The 23,909-nt window shown below is 39.9% G+C and overlaps 1 protein-coding gene across 9 annotated transcripts; it reads left to right on the forward strand.

Annotated features, from left to right (window-relative positions):
* Positions 1-3,467: 3,467 nt before the first annotated feature.
* myrf (myelin regulatory factor) lies at positions 3,468-23,906 on the forward strand. Of its 9 annotated transcripts, none has more exons than XM_018681822.2 (28): positions 3,468-4,121; positions 12,394-12,484; positions 12,625-12,948; positions 13,491-13,552; positions 14,037-14,111; positions 14,258-14,480; positions 14,596-14,675; positions 14,866-14,980; positions 15,811-16,006; positions 16,101-16,177; positions 16,404-16,514; positions 16,620-16,725; positions 17,707-17,907; positions 18,181-18,289; positions 18,510-18,619; positions 18,702-18,862; positions 18,974-19,046; positions 19,146-19,228; positions 19,342-19,410; positions 19,505-19,588; positions 19,791-19,858; positions 20,002-20,076; positions 20,156-20,383; positions 20,556-20,649; positions 20,769-20,831; positions 21,259-21,364; positions 21,525-21,599; positions 21,739-23,906. In XM_018681822.2, exons 1-28 carry the CDS (start codon positions 4,076-4,078, stop codon positions 21,817-21,819), a joined length of 3,186 nt encoding a protein of 1,061 aa, XP_018537338.1. In that variant the 5' UTR covers positions 3,468-4,075; the 3' UTR covers positions 21,820-23,906. The 9 variants fall into 9 exon arrangements, with proteins under 9 accessions (XP_018537338.1, XP_018537321.1, XP_018537329.1 ...); XM_018681805.2 differs by having other exon boundaries at positions 3,469-4,121; positions 14,596-14,696; XM_018681813.2 differs by having other exon boundaries at positions 3,471-4,121; positions 14,596-14,696; positions 16,620-16,710.
* The last annotated feature ends 3 nt before the right edge of the window (positions 23,907-23,909 follow it).

Raw genomic sequence — 23,909 nt, forward strand, 5'->3', positions numbered from 1 at the left:
TTGGTTCAATATGTGACTGTGTTCTCTCACCAGAGAGGAGACCGAGGAACTGCAAACTGACATCATGGACCAGAGAAGCTCCTACAGGTACAGTACATCAAAACACCTGAGATGAAACACCTAGGAAAGTGTAACATGTTCAGCGCTCACTTTTTCCGATGATGGAGCTGAGACTGATAAAGGACAAAGTAGAATGCTGTTAGTTTCAGCTGTGGCTGGCAAGTCACATTCACAGATGACAGATGCAGAGTTAAGTATTTTACATCATCAGAAACTTTTTGTTGTTGCTGAGACTGATGTCTTTTACCAACAGGATAGACCCATGACTTATGGGATCCTAAGCAGAATTTGATTTGGTCTATCGTCAGTGCTTGATCAATCACACGCCTATTGTAAATCTTAAAAGGTGGTAAACTCACAAGAGTGGTCTGCTGTTAATTTGCAGGTTAATATTCAAAGTGAGACAGGATGAAGTGACATACTGGACATGAAGTACTGAAAAGTAACAAACACACAGACAATACATTCACTGTAAACAAGTTAATCACTTTAACTGCAAAAGAGCAGAATAACAATCAATTACAACTACATATTTGTATTATTACCACTGTAATATAATATGTCAAAGAAAAAAAGATTCAAGCTCTGTTGTGGGACATTTAAAGCACTCTTGGGGAGCCTCTGGTGGCCACAGGGCCCTGAGCTGATGCTTAGTTAACTTGTGTACTGAGCTGGCTCTGGTTCCCATTAAAGTTTCTGCAAATAAAATGATGATGATTAAAAAGAACGAGTAAAACCAGGGTGACGTTAAACATCATCATCTCCATTTTTTGTGTCTTCACAAATAGAATAAAGGTTTCACAGAATAAAGGTGCTTTAAAGGGTTATGTAGTCTATATTTGACAAATCTAAGAGTAGTGGTTTTTTGATCCAGTCCTGGTCCAGTTTGGTTCGGATGTTTAAAAAATGCAGTAAAATCTCCCTTTTCACTCAACTGAGTAGTAGCTAGTGCAACATCCACTGAAAGCAAATGACCATGAAAACAAAATATACAAACAAACAAACCAACAAAAAACTATTTCTTTAATATAAATGAGAAATTGTGCTACTTTTTTATCAGTCAAATCTGGACAGAACACTGAGCAGTGAGTTATATTTAACCTTAGTTAAATCTCACTGTTAAAACAAGGCTTAAACTGACTACAGTCAAACGTTAAAGCTCAATAAATCAATGTATTTTTATATTAAGGATCAAATGTGTATTGCGAGTTTACTTATGAACCCACAGAGGATTAACACCAGACTCTGCAGCCCCCTCAGCTCTTGGTCTTTGGTTTTTTGGCCTGAAAATATCACTTTATTTAACCTTGTTAGCAGCAGCAGCAGCAGCAGTTAGAAGCAGCTGTTTTCAGCAAAAAAACATCTGCACATACATGTCCAGCTCCAAATGGCACAATTAGCAACCAAGCTATCTTGAGAGCGTAATGCATTTAGCAGCTAAAGACAGAGTATTTTCCTAGGAGTTGGTGGAGACCAAAACAGAGCAAAATGGAGAAAATATATTCCTCTCAACTGGTGAATGAAATTTCATTGTCTGCTGGATATAACAGACTAACATGTTTGGTGAAATGTTAGTTATAACAACTTTATAATGTGACTGCATGTTGATTTTTTTCAGCTTGTTCACCTGCCTCCAAGAGGCCAGAAAATCAGTCAGTGCAGTTTTAAATAATGGATGACAGCTGGAGCACAGGTCTCATGGTAAGTGGCCATGACATGATGTTAGTATAATAATGCAATATTCTACTGGCTGTATGTGAAAATAAGGTCATTTTTGATATGTCAGGAAACAGTTTTGTCACATATTAGTGCTTCATAATGACTTCAACATTGATTATTTTCTTTGCTGTGGAGCACGTAGCTTGACTTTCATTCATCCCCAAAACTTCACAAACCTTAATCTACACCTGACCCTAACCTTAATCCTAAAACGTAATAATAATAATTTATAGAGATCTGCTTTTTGTCCCTACATACGATGTGAGCCTTATAGTGTGTAAACACGGTTTAAATTCACAGAACATGCAAGATTAAGTACAAGTATGTTACACACGCACGCACACACACACACACCCGCGCACATGCAGTTACAGAGCTATATGAGATAAGAAATACAGAATACCAAAATGAACTGCTTTAACATAGCCAGCTGTTTCATTGTCCCCTGCAGCCTCTATCTGTTTCTCTTTCTTGCTTGTCCTCTGAAACAATCTGCATAGTGTGGCTGAAAGAACAGAGGCGTTGTTTGGGTTGAATGGAGGAAAAGCTGAGGGGTGGAGGGTGGGGTGGGGTGGAGAGGGAGATGCTCCAGCTGTGGGGGAACAAGACAACACAACAGCATCTCACATGTGGGCGAGGGGGGGAGGCTGAGGGGGTGGGCGTCCAGGCTGTGGGGGCTGCACACAGTGGCATTGTTATAAGGGGGGGTGGGATGCAGCTGATAAGGTTGAGAGAAATGGATCATTCCCTCAAATCCTCCCCTTGGGAAGCCCTGACACAAAACACTCCTGTTGCTGTACGGTTGTTTAAGCTGGAGGAATTCAAAGGGCCCCACACAAGTTTTTTTAAAATCACAAATTTTACTGTAGTTCAAGGTTTCACAAATATTTTTAGTAGCTCAGGGAGAGAGAAAATATTTATTCTAAGGATCATGCATAATGTACTGTTATGTGTCAACTGTTGAACTGTTAACAATGCATCCTCTCTTCTTGGCACACTGTATGCTGTTACAATTACAGTAAAGTGTTTTCATAAAGTTACACTTAAGTCAAGTCAATTTTATTATAACCCCAAAATCACAAGTCAAACGGGTCACTTCAACACCCAATAACCTCAGACCCTCAAAACTTCAGAAAAACTTTTAAGGGAAAAAATGAGGAGAAACATCAGGAAAGGCAACAGAGATGGGATCCCTCTTCCAGGATGGAAAAATAAAGTTTATTTGAGTATTTCAAAAAAGGCAGCTTTTGTTTTAGAGCATGACAATACATTCTCCTGATTAAATTTGTGCAACTAACGATCATGTTAATTGCCAATAATCCACCAGTTATCATCTCGATTATTCGTTTTATCAATAATATTTAGAAAAACTCATGAAAAACCTCCATCACAGCTTCCCAAGGAGCCCAAAGTGATGTCTTCAAATAATTTGATTTATCTAAGCAACAATCAGTGCAAGGCCCAAACATATTTTATTAAATATTGTGAATGAAAACGAATAACAGGAAACTACTATTTGCTTGAGAAATAACTGTAATGCTAAAATGATTATAACAATATTCATCGTTGCAACTCTTCATAGGAGGTGAAGGCTGTTTGATTAGAACACGATTATTAAAATCTACAAACACAGAGACGTTCATGTTTTTTGTTTTGTTTTGTTTTTTTTGTCCGGGGACATTTGCAGCGCCTCGCGCACATCCCTCACCTGCCTCAGCTCCTCTCCTCCGACTCTCTGCTGCTCACATCCTGTCTGAGAGGGAGAGGCAGAGGAGGAACAGAATCAACTTGAGAGCCGCGGGAGCCAAGTTTAAGTAACTTTAAACGCACACGTTTTTCTTACTTCATCTTTTTCCGTCGATTTTTAAAAAATACATTTTCGCCACAGGCTGATGATACTTTTTGAGAAGGGAAACCAAAGTTTATTACGAAGCTCGTAGGCGCTGAAATGAAGGTGCGTCTGAAGGGAAATGTTATAACGTTGTTCTTTTATGGGTTTCTGTCGGCACTTTAATAATAATTTAAAAAACCCTAAGACTATAGTTTTAAAGTTATAGCCTGAACCTTAGCGTCATTGGAGGCGTTTGGCCATAAGGGACGTCAATCCAGCGCCAAGTTGCTGAGCAGGAGAAAGAGGTTCTTCGCAGGCGGTGGATTTATGTAAACTAAACCAAGAAAAATCACTACGATTTTAATCTGGATTCCGTGATGTATATGTGAAAGTTTCCCCGATCCGAATTGATTTCGTTCGGACAAGGGGATACTTTAATGGATTTTTTATGTGGGACCCGCTAGGATGGACGTGGTAGATGAAACAGAAGCTTTACAGAGATTTTTTGAAGGTAAGAGTTTCTGATTATTATGTTATTACGGGTCAGTATTATGTCATTGTTTAGAAAATTTTACGCAGATTTTTTGTTGCTTTCACAACCACCCTGACATGTGAATAATTTGTTTTAATGAGAAAAAAAAAAACTTACGTGAAATCCAGTTTTACCTGATGTATTGAACAGTTTAGCCTCAGTGTCAAAAAGCTTGATTTAAACTGTTGTCAGGTGGTTAACATCACTACCATAACATATATTTATACTAGGACTTGCTGCTTTTAGGTTACCCAAAGTTGCCCAAACATTAGTGTGCAGTCTGTCACTACTTAAAGTTTTCTCTTGACTGTTGATATTGAAAACTAAAAACTCGAGAAGGCAGGAGGGTGAACGGGTGCGGGGAGCAAAAGTGCTGGTGATGGGTAACAGATCGAGTTAAACAGGGAATCCTAAGACAAAAAAAAAAAAAAAAAAAACGAGGTGGAGGAGGGTGGGGTTGAGGGTTGGAAGGGTGTAGGAATTTAAGTCAAGATAAATGGTGTGTTTTGCAAGGGTACTGTGGCACAATGTGTGTGAGAGATGATGTGTTGATCATCATAAACCAAACAACCAGAAATAGAAACAAACTGATTTCAGAAAAGCAGTAATTTATGTTCATCTGCCTCAAGAAACAGCTGAAAACAGATACAATATTTTATATTGTTGCTTTAAATAATTGACATTTTAGTTGGTGCACTTCTTTCCACATGTACAAAAAGAGTTTTTTTTGTTTGTTTGTTTGTTTTGTTTGTTTTTCAGTTTTACATTCCTAATTTATCAACCATTTTAGTACCTCTGAGTTCTGTATGTTGACTTACAGACTTCTGGATCTGGACTGAACTGAGTTCAGTTAATCAATCTGAATCTAACTTTCTGCTCATTTTAGATGTCACTTATCACAGACAAGGCAATCACATTTTGTCACATTTGTTAAAGGAGTTTTCACCATTTCCTGTGCAGCTTGACACAGATTTCACATCTTACCAATTGGAGGTTGTTGTTTTTTTTTTGTTTTTTTTTTTAAAAATGAAACCTGATGTCAAGTGTTCCACCAGACATCAAGCGCACATGAAAGCACATACTGTTGTTTATGTATAATGAGTTATCTCTAGAGACACTTTACACTTTATTATAGTGTACACAGAGTGTTGACTTAAATATACACAGCCATTCATGACTGTCAGAGGTTCCTTGCCATTCTGACAGGAATTTAATGTGTTTACATTCTTGCTTTGGGAGTTGGAGAGATGTTCTTACATTGGCTTGGACACTCTTGCTTGGACTAAAATGTCAGCTTGTCCATGAGAATTAGGTGCCGCCTTGGATGCTTATTTTTCAATTTTTTGTTTTTCTTCTTAAGTAACCCTAACGATATGAAACTGTTAGCTATATACATATCAGACCACTGATTCAGGCCTTCAGGCAATCAACCTTGGATTTAAATTGGTGAGAAAAGTAGCAGTCAATAAGCATCCATTTATTTATCTTACCCTTTACCTGAAAGAGACACACACACAGAAACACACACTTAGACAGCACTATAATGGATTTTGGCAGTGGTAAACTGTGTTTTAATAGGATTAGTGAAATATGTATACATTCACTCTAATGCACAGCGTACATTCCTGGCATAGCCACGGTTGGCTGTTAAAACACAATGAGGTGAGACTGGTGTTTCTCCTCGGGTATTTGGCCTTCTCCAGGCTCTCCCTCTCTCTCTGACTCCATTAGAGTGACAGTGAGCAGACAGGGTGAGGAGGTGAGATAGTGCAGACTCAGGGTGGAAAGAGACCGGCCTGTTGAGAGAAACCCAGCTAAACCACCAACCCCCTCAAAACTTGACCTTCTCCTCTCTGACTCACTTCAACAACAAACAGTTGTCTCATGCTCACAGGGCCATGTGTGCACATACAAAGGATAATTGCTGTAATACCCCATCCACTAAACACTTGATTTAACCTTAACTCACACTGCTGGTATTACACTTTCAGCACATCCTCAAGACAAGTTGTACTGGAACTGAAACATTCTTGTACATTATTTTGGAGATTACTGAGAAAAGATATCACTCAGTCAAACAGCTTTTGCCACTAAAATAAATGTGGAAACAGACATTTTGGTCTTGAGTCTAAGAGTCTCCAGCTACGCTAGTGGCTCTGTGAGGTTAAACTTTGAGCTTAATGCCAACATCAGAATCAGGGCTCAAACTAACAGTTATTTTCATTATCAACTAATCTGCTATAAACTAAATTATTCTCTCAATTCATTGTTTTAAGCATAAGAAAAGTGTGAAAATGGCCAGGTGAGACCATAAAATGTCTTGTTTCGTGTGACCAACAGTCCAAAATACAAAGATACCCAGTTTGCAGTCACAAGAAAACCAGCTAGGCTAATGTTATTTTTAAAAAGTTGTAGATTAGTTTCCTGTTGAGCTACTAATTGATTGTTTCAGCTGCAGCGAAAAACAACCTTATTACAAAGGAACACAGGTAGCAGGTACTGTGTTCACCACTTTAATTTAGCATGTTAGCATGCTAACATTAGCAAACTTAGCACATAACAAAGTACAGCTGTGTCTAATGTGAATGTCATGAGTGAATCTGACTTGAAACCACAAATGTGAACCCTCATGTTGGTGCCAGAGAAAACATCAGGGGATTAGAATTCATTGTCTGGAAACTGAATATTTGAACAAGTAGACACTGAGAAATTTCATTTGATGGATGAAAACTTTGACCTCATGGTGGCGCTAGAGGGAAAGTCGATTCATCCTCTGTGAACCATGAATGTCTGTACAAAATTTCATGACAACCCATTAATCAATTGTTGAGATATCTGAGCCTGGACAAAAGTTGTGGGTGACTCACAGACTAAGACTAATGTGGCTAAAAACCCTTCATTTTGAAATGAAAATGTGTAGGTGGAAGATACTGTTATTAAACCGTATCTGCCAGAAATAAAACTCTGAGTGTATTCACCTCTTAACCATCTGAGTCTGAAGGTGGATTAATCACATTCTTACTCCATATTTGCCCTGGAAAGATGAACAAATCATCACCCATACTATATCAAAATTCCTATTAAGTCCCACTATACTCCCCCAGAAGATGTGAATCATGGATGGCTCCTCTGATTTACGGTGTTATCAAATCGAAACGGCTTGCGAATTGCGTTATGTATTGTTTCTGAGCAGCCAGGCTTACAGCCTTTACAAGTGGGTTGTAGTTTTTCATTGTTGTGCCTCACTCCCATCAGTGCTGACTGCCAACTGAGTAATCCTCAGCCAACTGGACCCTGTAGGATTGATCACTTTTCTGAGTTCACATTCGTGTACAAAGAGGCTGGTGTTATCCCATGTATATATGTATGTAACAGTCCTTGTCACAAGTATCTTTATACATCCCAAGCCCAGGTATAATAACAGAAACTCAGTGGTTAAAAATACAGTTTGTACTCATCTGGTTTACATACGCTTACTCTTTTTCTCAACATAGATTCTCTACATCTTCTCATTTCTATTCCTCTCTTCTTCCTCACTGTTTTCATCTTCTTGCCTTGTCTTTCTCCTACTACGCTCTACAACTCTGTCTAGCTCAGGTCCTCACACTCGACCTCACATTTTCAGTGTTTGAGGTTTTTTTTTTTTTTTAGCCTTGCTCCATGTCCCGGTCCCAGCCTTGTCACTCCTGTAATCTCCTGAGCCAGGTCTACCGGTGCGACCAGTACTTGTGTGCGACAAGGGCTGTGTGTGGTAGCCTGGTACAGCCCTTTCTCATGACTGGGGAATAATCCTCATTATAACACTCTCCAAGCCTGTTTCACACACACACACGCTCGCACACATACACAATATGCTTTTGCACGTAGGCATGCATGCGCAGACACACACACACACTCACACACTTGTTACCCTGATCTGCGACTCTCAAGTCTGCAGAAGAGAGACTTTCAGCCCGAGTAGGGAAACATGTGAAAAATAGAGAGGAATTGTTCTTCTCATCTTCTGTTTCAGGTGCTTTCATCTCAAGGACATCAACATGCTTTGGCTACGCGCAGGTACTCTGCCGCTCTGTCCGCTCTGCTTCTCTTTAGATGTGATTTATTAGTCCATAGTGTCATAGCAATGCTCTTCACTCTTGTGCCAGTAACCCTGTCTTGTAAACAAATGGAGAAGGTCTTTAACTCGCAGGCTGTGTCAGATCACTCTAACACTTTCCCTCTGTAGAGTTGACACATTTCCTGTCTCAATTTACCATTTGTGTCTGTTTGTATATCTGTGTCAAAATGTTCACTGCAGATGCAATTCTTGTGTTTCTAGGTTGTCCAGCAATTTCTAGACCACCTTTGTTTGCTGTAGCACATTGGTTATATTGACATTAGTAAGGTCCATCAGGTTGTTTTTAGTCGAGTTTTGTGTCTGGATCTGGTCAAAAGTGCTACTGGGGAAAACAGATGAATAGAGAAGCTGGTTAAAATCTGGTTAAAAGTGCATAATTCTACAAAGACTAGTTTTATTTTCTGTTTCAAACCTTTCTTTAAATTATTTGTTAAATATGTAATTTACATATCTCAGAAAATGTATCCACTGTTGGTACAGTATGTGTGTATATGTGTTGTGGATGTGTGGCCAAGTTCATTCTGGTCTAACTGTTTGATAATCAGATGGACTTTGTTCCTCCTTAGTAGAAAGTGTTTAATTATTAACACACACATGTGAGTGAATACAAATCTCATTTGGAGGCAAAAATCTTAAAAGTTGAAGTTAAGAAGTCCCAAAAATGTTTGTTTAAGTCCAGGAACATAGTTTTCTAGCCTGTCAGTGGCATTAATAATATCTTATGGAAACTGTAAAAGAAGACAGTTACAGTATATTCTGTTATTTTTAAAAAGATGTAGAGAAAAGGAAAAGCTGTGCATTTACTGCATGATATAAGTCAAACCACATTTAATGGGCACTCACACACTCAGCCCTCTGTTTGTGTTCATTTTAGATTATTACTGCGCTGACAACTCAGGCATTGAAATGGTGGCATAACACACACACACACATACATTCACACACACACAAACAAACAAGTAGGCCTACACACACACACACACACATACACACATGCACGCGAATGCTTACTCACTCACACGCACACACAAACACACACACTCCCCCCTCAGCCCCTAATCTCTCAAAAGGCCAGTCTGTATCGAAGTTACACTGACAATCATTTCACTGTTTGTTGTTGAACACAGCTGGACAGAGAGAAACATAGAGGACAGGGAAATTTATACATCCAGTTCACAGCAAGTTAAACTTAAACTGATTCAGTAATTTAGTGGTTACAGTTAGTTAATTTATGTTTCTATTCTTCTTTATCCACACAGGAATAGCATTTGGTAACAGCCTGAATTGTAACTTTACTTTAATCGTTACGAATGTGACATGGCAGTGCTGGAGTTTGTTGACTGTAACAAATGTGGTGAAAGGTCCAGAAAAGAGGCAACAAAAATGTCTTTCATCATTAACGATGTTCATCAACTGCAAACTTGATGAAATGCAAGCAGACCAGAGCTGTCAAGTCCTGAGTCCAGTCTTGAGACAGTTTAAATGTTGGGGTCTTGTTGACTTGAACTTTGGTCTGGGCCAAATCCAGTTAAACCTAGAGTTTGGAAATATAACTTAATTTTTAATTTAATGCCCAGATGACCGGGGCATGGGCAGGTAGACAGATGAATGGAGGCTACATAAAGGCTAGTTAATATGTAAAGGTGTAACATGAAGAGCATCTGGGGTCGACTACACTTGACCCCAAAGTCCAGTTTGTTTGATTAATGTGAACACTGTGTACCATACTCTTGAAAAGGCAGTCTCGAGTATGGTTCATGTGAATTTGGGTTTGTATTAGGTGTGAAAACAAGTGTACCAAACATGGAAACAGACTGCTATTAGAACTTGTAGTGTAGTGTACTCTTCTTCTTTGTGTTGATTGGTGGATTGCAAACCAACTGGGTGCATGCTGCAACCTACTTTGTGTGTAAGATATGCATGCACACTTGAGTACAGCATTGTGATGTGAAAGCTGAACGGCAGGACTCAGGCACACCATGAAGCAATCATACTTTCACACCAAATTAGTCATTTAAATTGTGTTGAATGCCTGCTATGTCCAGTGGTATACTTAAGTCAAGTCAAGACAATATATCTATATAAACCCAAATCACAACTTTTCCTTAAAGGGCTCAGCCTGATCGCAGACTGGAGAATTTGAAGCTGTTTACCAGAATTAGCTTCCAAGTAAATTTACATGTATGTCTACAGTTTACATATTTTTTTATCCCACTGATAGTCCTGAGTGAACATGTTTAAAAAAAGGGGCACGACTGGGTCTCGATTTTTGATTGCAGGTTTGAACTCCTGCCGCTCTTGACTTGAACTCGACTGTGCTCGTCCTGAGACTTCTCTCAGACACAAAGACGTTCCTCACTACAGCCCTGTTTCATGTTTTCTCTTCAGTTTTCCTTTTACGTTCTTTTCTCTGTCTTTCCATCCTTGGACATCAAACTTGTGCTCTGTCTTTCTTGCCCTCGTTCTCCTCACCCTCCATCCATCTACCCTCCCCTCTCCTTCCATCTCTCCGTTTTTCGTTATCAGGCCTGCCAGCTTAAATTTACTGCCTTTTTGGGTGGGGTGCACATCTGGATCTTATTTAAGGGGAACCATCCTGCTTTTCTCTCCTCACATTGGCACGTATTAAGAGACATTAACCATCTGTCTCTCTCCAGAGAAGTAAGCCAGTCAGTGTAAACATGCTGGTTCTCTCAAATAATATGGTAATGTGAGGGTTTATAATATCAAACATAACAATTTGGGTTGTTCTGAATCTGATCAGTTAGAGACAAGTGGTTTGTTTTGTGGGTTTATTGACTAGTTGTAAGATGTTTATGTGTTTGCTGCTGAGTCAAAGCATGTTACTCACAAGATGATATAGTTCATTAAATCATTTGTGGTGAATGGTAGCAATGTGTGGAGTTGGTTGGGAGAGGAACTTCGACAATAATAGTAATGAATTACATCTCTTTTGGGTTTGTGATGAAAAGTGAAGTGTTATGGGAAAACAAAGACAAAAGAGAGGGATTTTTTTTCTAATGCTAACACAAAAATTCCTTGCATTCCCAACTGAGTAGCTGCTTAATCTATAAAAGTGTGTGTGTGTGTGTGTGTGTGTGTGTGTGTGTGTGTGTGTGTGTGTGTGTGTGTGTGTGTGTGTGTGTGTCTGAGAGAGAGAGAAGAAAGAATGGGGATTGCCTGCCCACCCACTTTATACCAGGTCCTTACCCTCTGCTTCACACCCTCCGTCCCATTCCCCCTCTCCTCTCTCACACTCACTCTGTTTCTGGGGACGACTAGTTGACAGCTTTAAAGAAAATGTATCACTTTCTCTCATGTAACATTTGAGTTGAATCATCTGTGTGTAATAGAAATGACCTGTTTATATAAAGTGATTTACTCTTTGCTAAATAATAAGCAAGTGCTTGTTCTACAAGTTGGTGTTTTAAAGATTAAGTGGGGTCATGTGTTTGGGATTTGTTAGGCTTTGGCTCTCAAAGGGTGAAAATGACCCTGCGGTGAAGTAAGAGGGTGATTAGGAAATTGTAAAATTACTATTTCATATGTGTATATGCTGTTTCATCATGGAAAATATTTAAAACAATGCCACAATGAGAAGAAGCAACCTTATAGATTCAACTTCACTTTGTGATAGACATAAATTGCAGTGGACAAAGGAAACAGGGACAACACAATCTTGTATTTATTATGTAGTTACTTTACTGCACATTTACTGTTTTTTCAAAGGTGAAAAGGCAGCTGAGGTACAAAATAGTACCTGTCAGCTGGAGTTATTCCAGTCTATATGTGTAACCAGTTCAAAGCACTGAATCATCATGATGTGATCTGTTGACTACTAACATAATTAGACTGTTGGTCACTCCTGAAACTCTAATCTTTTAATTCTCTATAAACCAGTCAGAGCTGATATATAGTAAACATAACGGAATCAAGTTACTTGGAATACACAGGAAAAGCTATGAATGATTCACAAATTCAGTTCATAATATGTTATTAGATGAGTCCTATGGGAAATTATAACAACATAAGCCTTCATTGAAACTAGAGAGTGTGTGTAGTTGCTGAAAGTTTGCTAATTCCCAGATGCTCTCCATCTCCTCCTCTGTGTTCCCGACCCTCCCTTCACCACAGGTCATGATATTACCAGTTCGCTGGAGCCAGCCAACATCGACACCAGTATCCTGGAAGAGTACATCAGCAAGGAGGACGATAGCACTGACATGTCAGTGGGGACTCCACACCAACCCAGCAACGTCAAAACAACATGCACCGACTGAATCAGATCATGTCGTTACAAAGGAATTTGTTTTTCTGATAAGGCTAACCCTCCTCTTTTTTTCTTATTCCTCTTCTTTCTACCAGCTGTTTCTCAGAGGTCCACAGCACCCCAGGACCAAATTACTCATCTCCCCAGGCAGGAGTGTCCTCCTCTGGGGGGTTGGTGTGTGGTGTGAGCCCCCCTATTCCACTACGCCAAGGAGCCCCTCCACCTGGGCCCCATAACTGTCAGAACGCCTACCCCCCAGGTCCATCCCTGGGCCTCCGACACAGCTACCCCTGCCTTGGACAGCAGCAGCAGCAGCAGCAGCAACAGCAGCAGCAGCAACACCAACAACAACACCACCACCAGCAGCAGCAGCAGCAGGCTCACGTCAAGCCTGAGCACAGGGGCCACTACGCTCCAGGGTGAGCACAATACCACAGAGGGAGATGGATGGCGGCTACAAAGAGGAGAAAATATAACATGAGTTGATACTTAGGAATGTTGGAGAAATGTTCGAGATGCAGCTGGCAACATGAAGTCAGGCAGAAGTTGCAGCAGATGACGCAGTATTATTTAAGTGTGCAAAGAAACCAGACACACACCCTACTGCAGGTCCATTATGCAATCAATACTTGATTAAGCTACATTTGTACAAATAAAGCATTAGCTGGTCAAGAGGGGGAGGGAGACTGATAACAGACGGAGGGAGAGTCAAATTACATCCTGCAAAAAAAAAATCCTGACGCACACAAGCTTGTGTAAAGAACGTGTCCACTAACTCTGATCCCAGAGGAGAGTTTCTCCCTGAAATATGATGGCAGTTTAGAAAATAAGAGGAATACACAAGGGAGGGCTTACCAACTTGAAGCATGGTACTATTTGAACAATTTCTATCACTTTCTTTAGTCAGTCTTATGTTATTGTATTTGTGAATATAGCATCTACTGTTTTGTGTTTTTTTTAGGACACTACCTGAGTCCCCCCCAGACTCCAGCTCAGAGCCATACTCTCCACAGCAGGTGAATGGTAAGTAACAGACATTTTATGTAGAAATGCTAGAGAAAGAGTAAGTGAGAGAGTGTATGTGAAACAAAATGATACCTCAATCTGTAGACTGCACTCTGGCACTGAGTGAGAGGAAGTGAAGTATGCAATGTGTATGTGGATCACAGCAACTTGTCTGCTCAAGTCAATGTCTGTTACTCATCACTTCATTGTGTTTGACCAGAGTGTACAGGTGAGGAGAAAATCAAGTTAATGTGCAAACAAATCAATATATGAGGTCATTAATGGCAGTTCATGTCTGTCATTTATTAATCTACATGCCATTTACATGCATCTAGAAGATGTATAATGTTAATTGAATTTGTTTTCTTAAGTGTCATTTCAAATGCGTCCACAAAGAGTGAACCAATGTATATTTGGCTTGTTTCAACATACAAGTTAACAATATTCAAAGTCATTATGTATGTCTTGCCACTCACACACCTGTGTTGGTCTTGCCCATTAGGAAAAAGGTGTGGAGTAGTGTTATCTGATGGGCATCCCTCCAGTCTGGAAACAATGGAAAGAACCTTTAGCCAAGGTTGGAAAGTAGAGTAAACTGGCGAGATGAAATGTAAAAACAGACAGATCAGTCCTGAGGAGGAAAAGCTGCATTCTGTTTGAGAAATGTATTTAAAAATGTATAATCATGTAAATATTATGCTACAACCCTGTTTTGTCTGTTAGATCCTCACATGATCAGGACCATGACACCAGAGAACATGTGTCACATGACTCCAACGCCACCCCTCCCACCGCATGGACACTATGGCAGCATGCACCGGGACATGTACCTGAAGCCCGAGCCCATGATATCGCAGTATCCCATCGGTCCGGCAACCAGCGGAAGTGGAGACATGCAGCAGACGCAGATGCTCCATCAGCTGCTGCAGCATCCTCAGGGCCAAGAGTGAGTCATGATTTTATACAGGAGGGAGGGGTGGTGTTGGGTGGAACAGAAGGAATGATGGGAAAGGTGCTGTAATGTGTGCAACTTCTGACTGTGTTTCCACTTCCTCACACAGCGGCATCCCTGTTCACCAGGCAAAGAAGAGGAAGCACTCTGACTCACCCAACAGCACCCTCAATTCCCAAATCCTCACAGGTATCATCAAACAAGAACCAGGTAGGCAGGCATCTTTCTTCTCTTGCTCACCCTCTCTACCTAACGCTCACCTGCTCTCACCTACCCTTTAACTACCGCACAGATAAAGACTTTTGCAGAACAGTTGTGGACGTTCTTAACATTCTTTGGTCTTGTTTTAATTGCTGCTATTTCAAACTCTTTGTCCCAGGTTTAATGCAGGATGCAGACAACACCTACTTGGACCCAAACTATCAGTGCATTAAGTGGCAACCTCACCAGCAGAACAAGTGGACACCACTATATGACGCAAACTGCAAAGAGCTGTGGGTGAAATTTATTTTGGCATATCTGTACATCTTGAGGTCTTTATTTTGGAACAAAAAGAGACAAAAGTGCTCTGCATATAATCAAAATGAAAGCAGCTGTAATTGGTCAAATGGAATAATTCAGCAAAGTATACAGAGGGAGTGGCAAAGGGAATAGCAGGGTTTGCAGAGGTCTTACGAATTCCTCAGAGGTGAGCTGTGCGGGGGAGTGAACGGGCGCAGGGTTTCAGTTTAGAAAGACAACGTGAGGAGGGGGAAAAGGGATAAATTAGTGCGCACCTACTTGTGCTTTTGCAGTGCCAGAATAGAAAGAAGTATAGATAGGGAGGAAGGTTAGAATGAACTCACAAGACCTTCCAGATATGTTATCAAAACCACCTGGTCGCCCATCACAACTCTGAGCACACCACACCTACATAAAAGGAAAAGAGGGTTTTCTTCTCTTCTTTGTGTTTTAAATTCGATTTTAGTCGATTTTAGGATCTTAGTCCTCTGGGTAATAAAGTCATGTCACCAAAACATATCATGTCCCAAACAATGATACAAAGGTAATTTAACTATAATGTAATTGATTACAAAGTTAGCAATACCAAAGAATAATCAATGGATTACCCTGTTCACACTACTTTCCCACATAACAGAAGAAAATGTTTGTTTCTTTATCAGATCACGTATATTAAATGTGTTCTATCCACATGTGTATCTTGGACCTAACACAGTAAAGAGTCTCCCCCTGTTGAAAAAATGGCAAAACTCCACATTATTCAATTCCACCATGTTTCCTGTACACATTATTCATATGTCATAATCTCTCTCCCTGTTTTTAGTCCCATGCCAACCTACCGTGTCGATGCTGACAAGGGCTTCAACTTCTCCTTGGCCGATGATGCTTTTGTTTGCCAGAAGAAGAACCACTTCCAGGTCACAGTATACATCGGCATGCTGGGTGACCCCAAGTACATTAAGACAAGTGAAGGCCTGCAGCCCATTGACTGCTTCTATCTCAAACTCAACGGAGTAAAAGTGAGTGAAAACAAAATGGTGAACATAACATGGATGTGACAGATGATTACAAGCTCTGCTGTGTGTTTAATTTTATTTCTATCTTCATCACTAGGTGGAGGCCATGAACCAGTCCATCAGTGTGGAGCAGTCACAGTCTGACCGCAGCAAGAGACCCTTCAAGCCAGTACTGTGAGTCTGAACACTTCCTTATGAACTTTGAAACAGTCTTCACTTGCTGTAGTCATTCTTCCTTATACCAGCCATCGAAAGATGTGTAAGTACTGGAGGACAGAATCCACAGCGTTTGTTTTGTGCAGTAATGTAATGAGAAGTTTATCTGAAGCTAATATGACACACAGACAGTATACAGTTGTAGAAGGATAATGTTTTGTGTGACTCTGTGATTTTGTTTCAGCGTCACCTTGCCCCCAGAGCAAGTCACAAAAGTCACAGTGGGGCGGCTCCACTTCAGCGAGACCACAGCAAATAACATGAGGAAGAAGGGCAAACCAAACCCTGACCAGAGGTGACGCACATGCCACCAAGTCATCGTCACCAACATGTGATTCACTGTGGTCCAGTAAAAGCTCTAGAGGTCACATTTTCTCCTGATGTCTTTATCCTCTCGCAGGTATTTCATGCTGGTGGTGGCGCTGCATGCTCAGTCCCACAGTCAGAGCTACACTGTGGCTGCCCACGTGTCTGAGAGGATCATCGTCAGGGTAACGTCTGGCCATGTCTGTCTGCCTCCTACAACAATCATATCCCTTGTGAATGTGACACCTTTCTCTTGGTCTACTGTTATACCTTTCTGTGCTTCAGACTCACTGTGTAGATCTCAACACCTTCTCTGTTTCCTCTTTTCTTTCCTTCGGCGTGGCTGTGACCCCCACAACACTTACACTTAAAAATACATAGTTGAGGACAGTTCAAACTATGAAACAGAGCATACTGTTTCTGTCCTGTAAAAACCATGTATCTTATTATTTATATTATTTTATCTTAAGATTATCATATTAGGAGAATGTTTTGAACACATAAAAGAAGATTTGCCATTTTCCTTAAATTTTTCTAAAATTTAAAAACTCAAACCAAATTTGGAGAAACATGTTTTTCACTGGACAATAATAGTGTTGTACTTACTGCAGAATGTGTATAGCATGGAATGACAATATACGATTGACTGCATGAAATTAATAAGTATCAGAAGAGCTATTTGAAAGCTACACACTCATTTTCTTGCTTTTGGCTAAATGTGCTCACAGGAGACAACAATTAACTAAACTGTTTTGCTTATTTAAACAATGTGAATGTGAATTTAAACAATGACTAAGCTATAAGCTATAATGTAAAATCAATCTTTTACATCTTAGGTTTTTGTTAAAGGAGCAGTTCCACATTTTGGGATGTGCTTTCTTTCCTCATATCTGTATGGTCAGTCACAGTATAAAGACTAGAAACAAGTGGAAACAGTCAGCCTGTCTCTGAAAAAAATCAACAAAAAATGCTACCAACAGCTCTAAAACTCACAATAAAAATCAGTCAATCTTCTGATGTAACTCTCACCAAGAAAGCAAATAAGCATAATTTCCCAAAATGTCAAACTATTCCTTCAAAAATCTTGCAATTATTTTGATCTTTTTTTTTTTTAGCATATTTTTAGAAATATCTGAACCACAGTTTCTCTGTGCACCTCCTTCTTTGTCTCTCCGTTACAGGCATCCAACCCAGGCCAGTTTGAAAGTGACAACGAGGTGCTTTGGCAGCGCGGCCAACTACCGGACTCAGTCTACCACCACGGGAGAGTTGGTATCAACACCGACCGGCCGGACGAGGCCCTGGTTGTCCATGGCAACCTGAAGGTCATGGGCTCCCTAGTGCATCCGTCTGACATCAGGGCCAAAGAAAATGTCCAGGAGGTCAGGATGACACTCAGTGTGTATGTATATGGGTGTGTGTTTGTGCGTGTGCGTGTTTCCGAACTGTCAGTGCGTCATTGTGTGCCTCATGTGCTTGTCATTGTGAATCATGTCATTCAAACTCTCATGCCCCAGCACAGTTCCCTGACTGTGCAGTTTAACTAGTTTTTGTCCTTTCATTATACTCGATCCAAGCACTTTCATCTGCAACACGAACACTGTGTTTCCATTACCATCATGCATGGGTGTCATTGTCATTCTGCCTGTGTGTAGGTCGACACCACAGACAATTTGAAACGGATTTCTCAGATGAGGCTGGTCCATTATCAGTACAAGCCTGAGTTTGCTGCCACCGTGGGCATAGAGAACACTGCAGAGACTGGTAACAACCTCATGAATAACCTGTGTTAAAATTTAAATGTTCAGTTCCATCATCTCATTTCTTTGTACACTGTATATCATGTTCTCATCTTAATGTCTTAATATTTGATCTGTGTTTTGCTCTATGTGCATCATTATACGAGAATGTCCTGTATCACAGCATGCTGTCATGCTTTTGCTGCTTTTTTTTTCACTCCAACGCTTTTTATGTCCTGCTGCAGGAGTGATCGCTCAAGAGGTTCAGCAAATCCTGCCTGAAGCAGTGAAGGAGGGAGGTGATGTGGTGTGTGCCAATGGAGAAACTATTCCCAACCTGTTAGTCGTCAACAAGGTAATGAACACACACACACACACACACATGCATACAGACATTACTTCCAAGTACACTAATGGCTCTCCCTCTAATTTGAAAGGAACGTATCTTCATGGAGAACGTGGGAGCGGTGAAGGAGCTGTGCAAGCTGACGGACAACCTGGAGACCCGCATAGATGAACTGGAGCGCTGGAGTCGCAAACTGGCCAAGCTACGCCGTCTCGACAGCATGAAGAGCACTGTGAGTGGAGGCACTGTCAGGTGAGAGCAATGACTTATTGCTACAGATTTACGCTTCAAAGTGGGTGTTACATGTTGATCGAGAGTGGAAAGAGAAGTAATGTGTTACTTTTGTTATTATTGTCCATGTAGCCAATCAGGGAGCTATTTTAGCAGGACAGGAAGCGGCCCGCTCAAGAAGAAGACGGTCAAGCCTGGGAGCAAGGTCTGTGGTGATACTCTGTGGTTTAAAAAAGTGTAATAAGATGGTTAACAGCAGGATGTACAGCTTTTAATATATATATATATATATATTTAATGACAGAACTCGCCTCCAGATCAAGGCTGCATCAGTCAGAAATTCATGCAGGGGACCATCCTGGCACTGGTCGTTGTCATGGCCTTCAGGTTAGACTGAAAAAGAACATGTTTGAATGGAGAGTGGTGGGAAAAAAAACAGGTTTCTGTGCACAATAATGACATTATGATAATTTATTGGATCTTTCTTTGTCTCCCCACAGTGTCATTTCCATGTCTGTCCTTTATGTGCTGACTCTTCACCACAGAGGAGACGTCACAGAGAAAGATGGGTAATGAAATCAAACACTTGAGCTTTATGAAATCAATTTTCCACTTCTCCTTAATATCTCCCAGAGTAATAACGTCTGTCCCTGCTCTCTGTAGCTGTGTTCCTTCCTGTGTTCTCTACATCTCTTGGATGCCAATCTTCACTGCCACTGTAACTTTCTGTCCAACTGTCTGCCCATGGTACGCTTTCAACATCTGCCTTTCTTGCAACCTGTTCCATTTTCTGATCTGCTCTTTCAGTCTTATCTTTGATTGCTTAGTTGGGTGTTTCTTTTGTCCTGTCTGAAAGGAGATTGAGGTCATGAGTCACATACCTAAACACCCTAAAATTCGTTAGATTTTAACTTACACGTGCTCTTGACCTACTGTGCTATGTGTGCAGGTCCAGAGCTGCACTGGGATCTTCACGCAAGAGTTCATATACTCCACTGTCCACCACCCCTGCACCTGGTGAGTGGAGATTTCATCTAAATGCCCTGTAGGATCAAACGTCTCTGTTTGGTGGTTTTGAAGATACAAATCAATATATAAGTGACTATACATATATTACTTAGATCTGATCCCTCTCTCTCATTCTCTCACTAATCCTGCAGCTTGCTGTTCAACCACAGCCGTAAACAACCAATCAACTACAGTTTTGACGTTGAGTAACAACCAATCCACAACAGGTGAGTCAGCAAATATGAGATGTGTTTACCTGTGTTATTTATTTGTCTTCACTGCAGGTTAATTATTCTTCTTCTCCAGATTTAGGCAGCCTGGTTCCCACACAAGGCACTATTAGTAAGAAGGCCAAGTCCAGACAGATGGACAAGGATGGTCACAATAGAAACCGACTGAGTCATACCTCAGCACCTTTGTACTTGGCCAAGTCCAAAAGGCCACCACCCACAGACCTGGACGGAGTGGGATCTCCCAACCGTCTGCCAGGGGGTCAACCTGTGCCACGTAGACAACGCAGCTTACATACAAAGGGTAAATCCACAAACACGGGCCAGACACAGCACTTTCTTCACACATAATAGGCAGTATGCAAACACAGTAAAGCCATTTGTTTGACGACAGCAAACAAAGCTTGTCTACATACTGTACAAAGGAATGCTACAGCTACAGCTGCTCATAACGCAGCTTTCCTTCACTTTGGCAGGAGGAAGGTCAGCTCCCTCTCTGACTAGTCTCCATATTGTGGAGACAAACCAAGAGATCACAGCACAAAGTTGTGTGACACCCAAGAGCTGCAGGTAAATATATATTTACTGATGTTGAACAGCATGTCTTAAACCCTTTTTTTAAAAAAACAATTACAGTGTGAATTCAGGTTCCTGTATGTTGACATTAATTTCCTCTATCTTGTTTCTAGCTACACAGTATCACTTCATGGAAAAAGAAATTCCTCCATCTCACAAATCACTTTGTACATGACGTGAGTATACACACATCATACACATCATACTGTCATAAATCTTTACACATGCAACACTCACACTTTATTCTACTGGTGGAAATCCCTATTAACCGATACACTTCCAATTAATAAATTCCAATTAATTGCAAAGCTTTCTTAACCTAGAGTCTTTTAGTCATGCACAGGTCAGCCAAGCTTGCAAAAATGTGCAATTTATTCAAAGGGAGGCATACATTTCAACATACTGTATATGAAGAATAAAGTTTTACATCGTAATTTTATGATTTTATTTGGGTTTAAGCAGTGTTTACAACGAAATTCCACTAAGAATCTATTCACCAACAACTACTGCAAAAACAATATCTACAACAATATCTCTATTTCCCTCACAAAATGATGTAGTTCCACTTTAAGAGATTAATAAAGCGTTAACACTTCATTGCAGGTCCACCATCAGCGTGTGGGTACAACAATGTGGAGTCAGCAAGGGACGTTTATGCCCCAACCACACAGAGGCAGAGCTCTATGGTGGCCAGAGTACATCAACAAAGGTATTTTATCATCTCTTTAATCACCCTGCATATAATTAAAACATATTCCTCTATTTGTCATTTTGTGGCGTTACAGATACATGAAACTAGCACTATTATTTATCAAAACCTATTTCTTAGGTGTAAATTACTCATTATATGCTCCCTGTTCTTCTCTAAGGGGACTCGTCACCTGTGGTCAGTGCCTGTGCTTCCTTTCCAGGACATCACCTATCACTTTCGTGTCTCCCTGTCTGTGAGTAAACTTGGCCTCTGAAATGTGCTGTGGTTCCCCTGTGTTCTTTGATCCAGTTATTGCAGCACTTAGTTAGAGTATTGAGTCACTGGGTGGAGCTGATTAATGATTGTTATCTCCACATGCGTTTCATTGACAGAGTGAAGTGAGTTGTGCCACTGAAGGAGAAACCTCATCGTACTCCGACTACCATTTCCTCATTAAAAGCAGCTGCGTGTGAGGATGAAGACGATGTGTCCCGAGTGCCTTTAAATACAACACATTTCTCCTGTTGAGCTTCCATTTATACGCTGTTGTGATGGGAAGGGGTTTTGTCTCATACTTGTACAATATTTTTAAAGAGATTTAATACAGAACAAACTATATACCACTGTTCCCTCTGTAATCCCCTCCATATGTATATGCATTAAGACATCTCTTTTTGCTGTGATCACTGGAGTTTGAAACACTGTTTAAGTTTCTCTTTTTTTTTATTTCTGTCACTGAAAATGTTTTAGATCGTTGTAATTGACAGCTGTGTTGTATCACTGTTAACTGCTATTGAGAAAGTAACACCCATGAGTTTATAGCTCACTTTATTACTGATTACTATGTCTTCCATACTTAATATAAGCCATAATTACTTAGCAGAATTCACATTTCTAAATCAAGTCCAGGCTAAGATATTGTAGATGACTGCACACAATTTTTGTTTTGTTTTGCAAAACTATGAATCTGTATGTACACTGAAACCAGTGCCAACTGAAAACAAAAACACTTTTCAATAGTTTTATACACTGGAGAGAGGATCATTGGTTTCTGCTGAAGGCCTCAGTGAATGGTTGTAACTCACATCGAAAATATACCTCAGTAGTGTACACTGGCAAATCCTGGGTCTCTACAGTGGAGCTTTGTGTTTGAGACTGCTGCAGTCGACTAGACTGTCCACTGTCTCCTCATGCAGCGTCTGACTAAACACTGTACAGAGAGGAAAATACTGTGCAGTATTTCTGTCTCAATTGTGACGTTGAATGAAACATCAAATTCTTACATAAAATGTTTATACAAATGTGTTCAACTAAAAAAGAAATCCTTGTGACCATTCCTTAAATGAAGGTGTCCATTTCAGCAGATTCACTGGACAACATGTGATAAAACTGGATGTGTTTTTTAAAAAAAATCACTGGAAATTAAGATGTAGAAATAATGACTGCTCTTAGCATCTGATAATGGAAAAGCAACAAGTCCAACACTGACATTATTTCAAGAAACACTGGAATAGCTTACACTGTATTTTGCTAACTGGACAGAGTGCTGGTAAGGCAACAGGTGGCATTTATCATTTCAGGTGCACGCCCAATCATTTCTCTAAAATGAAACATCTCAGCTCAGAGGCAACTCAGTGTAATTGCATTTATTTACGCATACTGCAGAAATCAAATTGGATATGATACACTGGACTCTTTCATGTATTTCTCTGGATGTTTTGAATATTTTTCCTGTGCCTATACAATTACAACTATGCAGTGATAACTCTTTTGATATAACTGAAATGTATGATGTTTTCCTTTCTGTTATCATTTCCTGTTTTAAAAACATTCCTCACTTACTCTCACCACCACCATTTTGTTGCTTTTGTCAAAATTAGTTTTTAAACCCATATTCCATACACATCTGTATTCAGAACAAAAGAATCTTAAATGTAAAATCAATATTATAAGAATATAGGAAAACAGCCATCAGACAAAAGTGTATGTGAGTTATCATAATACGAAGACACTGTATAATGTTTTTAGTATAATTATAATAAGTGAGTATAGTGTATCATTTTAGCTTATTTATAATGCACCAGCTAGCATAATGAAACCACTGTAGCACTTTTTGCACTGTATATATATATATGAACTGCTTTTGCTCTATCCAGTGCACCAGACTGGTTTCAAATACTATGGTAGAACTGCATTACATGTAACTGTATAGCTTCATTTTGTTACTACCACTGCTCCTTTTTATCTGATGTGTTTTATCAAATTGTTTTTATAGTTGATATTTTTGTTGTTGTTGTTGTTGTTGTTGTATTATCAATAATATATTAACTTTAGCTATTGGAGCCCAGAAATGATTGTTAAGCATGAAAACACACAAAAATACATTTCTAATTTTAGGACTATTTGTTAAGAGAAAATGCCATTACACTAAAACTCGTTGCATACTTTAATATCACTACTTTTTCTTTTTAGCCCATTTTATCATTACATTTTCAAGGCCTTTTGTCAAAAATATGCTGTAATACTATGAATGCATGCAGTAAATAAATTTGTGATTTAATTT

This window comes from Lates calcarifer, linkage group LG10, assembly GCF_001640805.2.
Source record: "Lates calcarifer isolate ASB-BC8 linkage group LG10, TLL_Latcal_v3, whole genome shotgun sequence".
Classification (NCBI taxonomy): Eukaryota; Metazoa; Chordata; class Actinopteri; family Centropomidae; genus Lates; species Lates calcarifer.

Excerpts from the sequence above, each read along its gene's own strand:
- myrf (XM_018681805.2), top strand. The coding sequence starts at position 4,076 with ATGGACGTGGTAGATGAAACAGAAGCTTTACAGAGATTTTTTGAAG. Across the intron at positions 14,697-14,865 it reads TATCATCAAACAAGAACCAG|GTTTAATGCAGGATGCAGAC; the intron begins GTAGGCAGGCAT and ends TCTTTGTCCCAG. Across the intron at positions 16,515-16,619 it reads AAACCAAACCCTGACCAGAG|GTATTTCATGCTGGTGGTGG; the intron begins GTGACGCACATG and ends ATCCTCTCGCAG.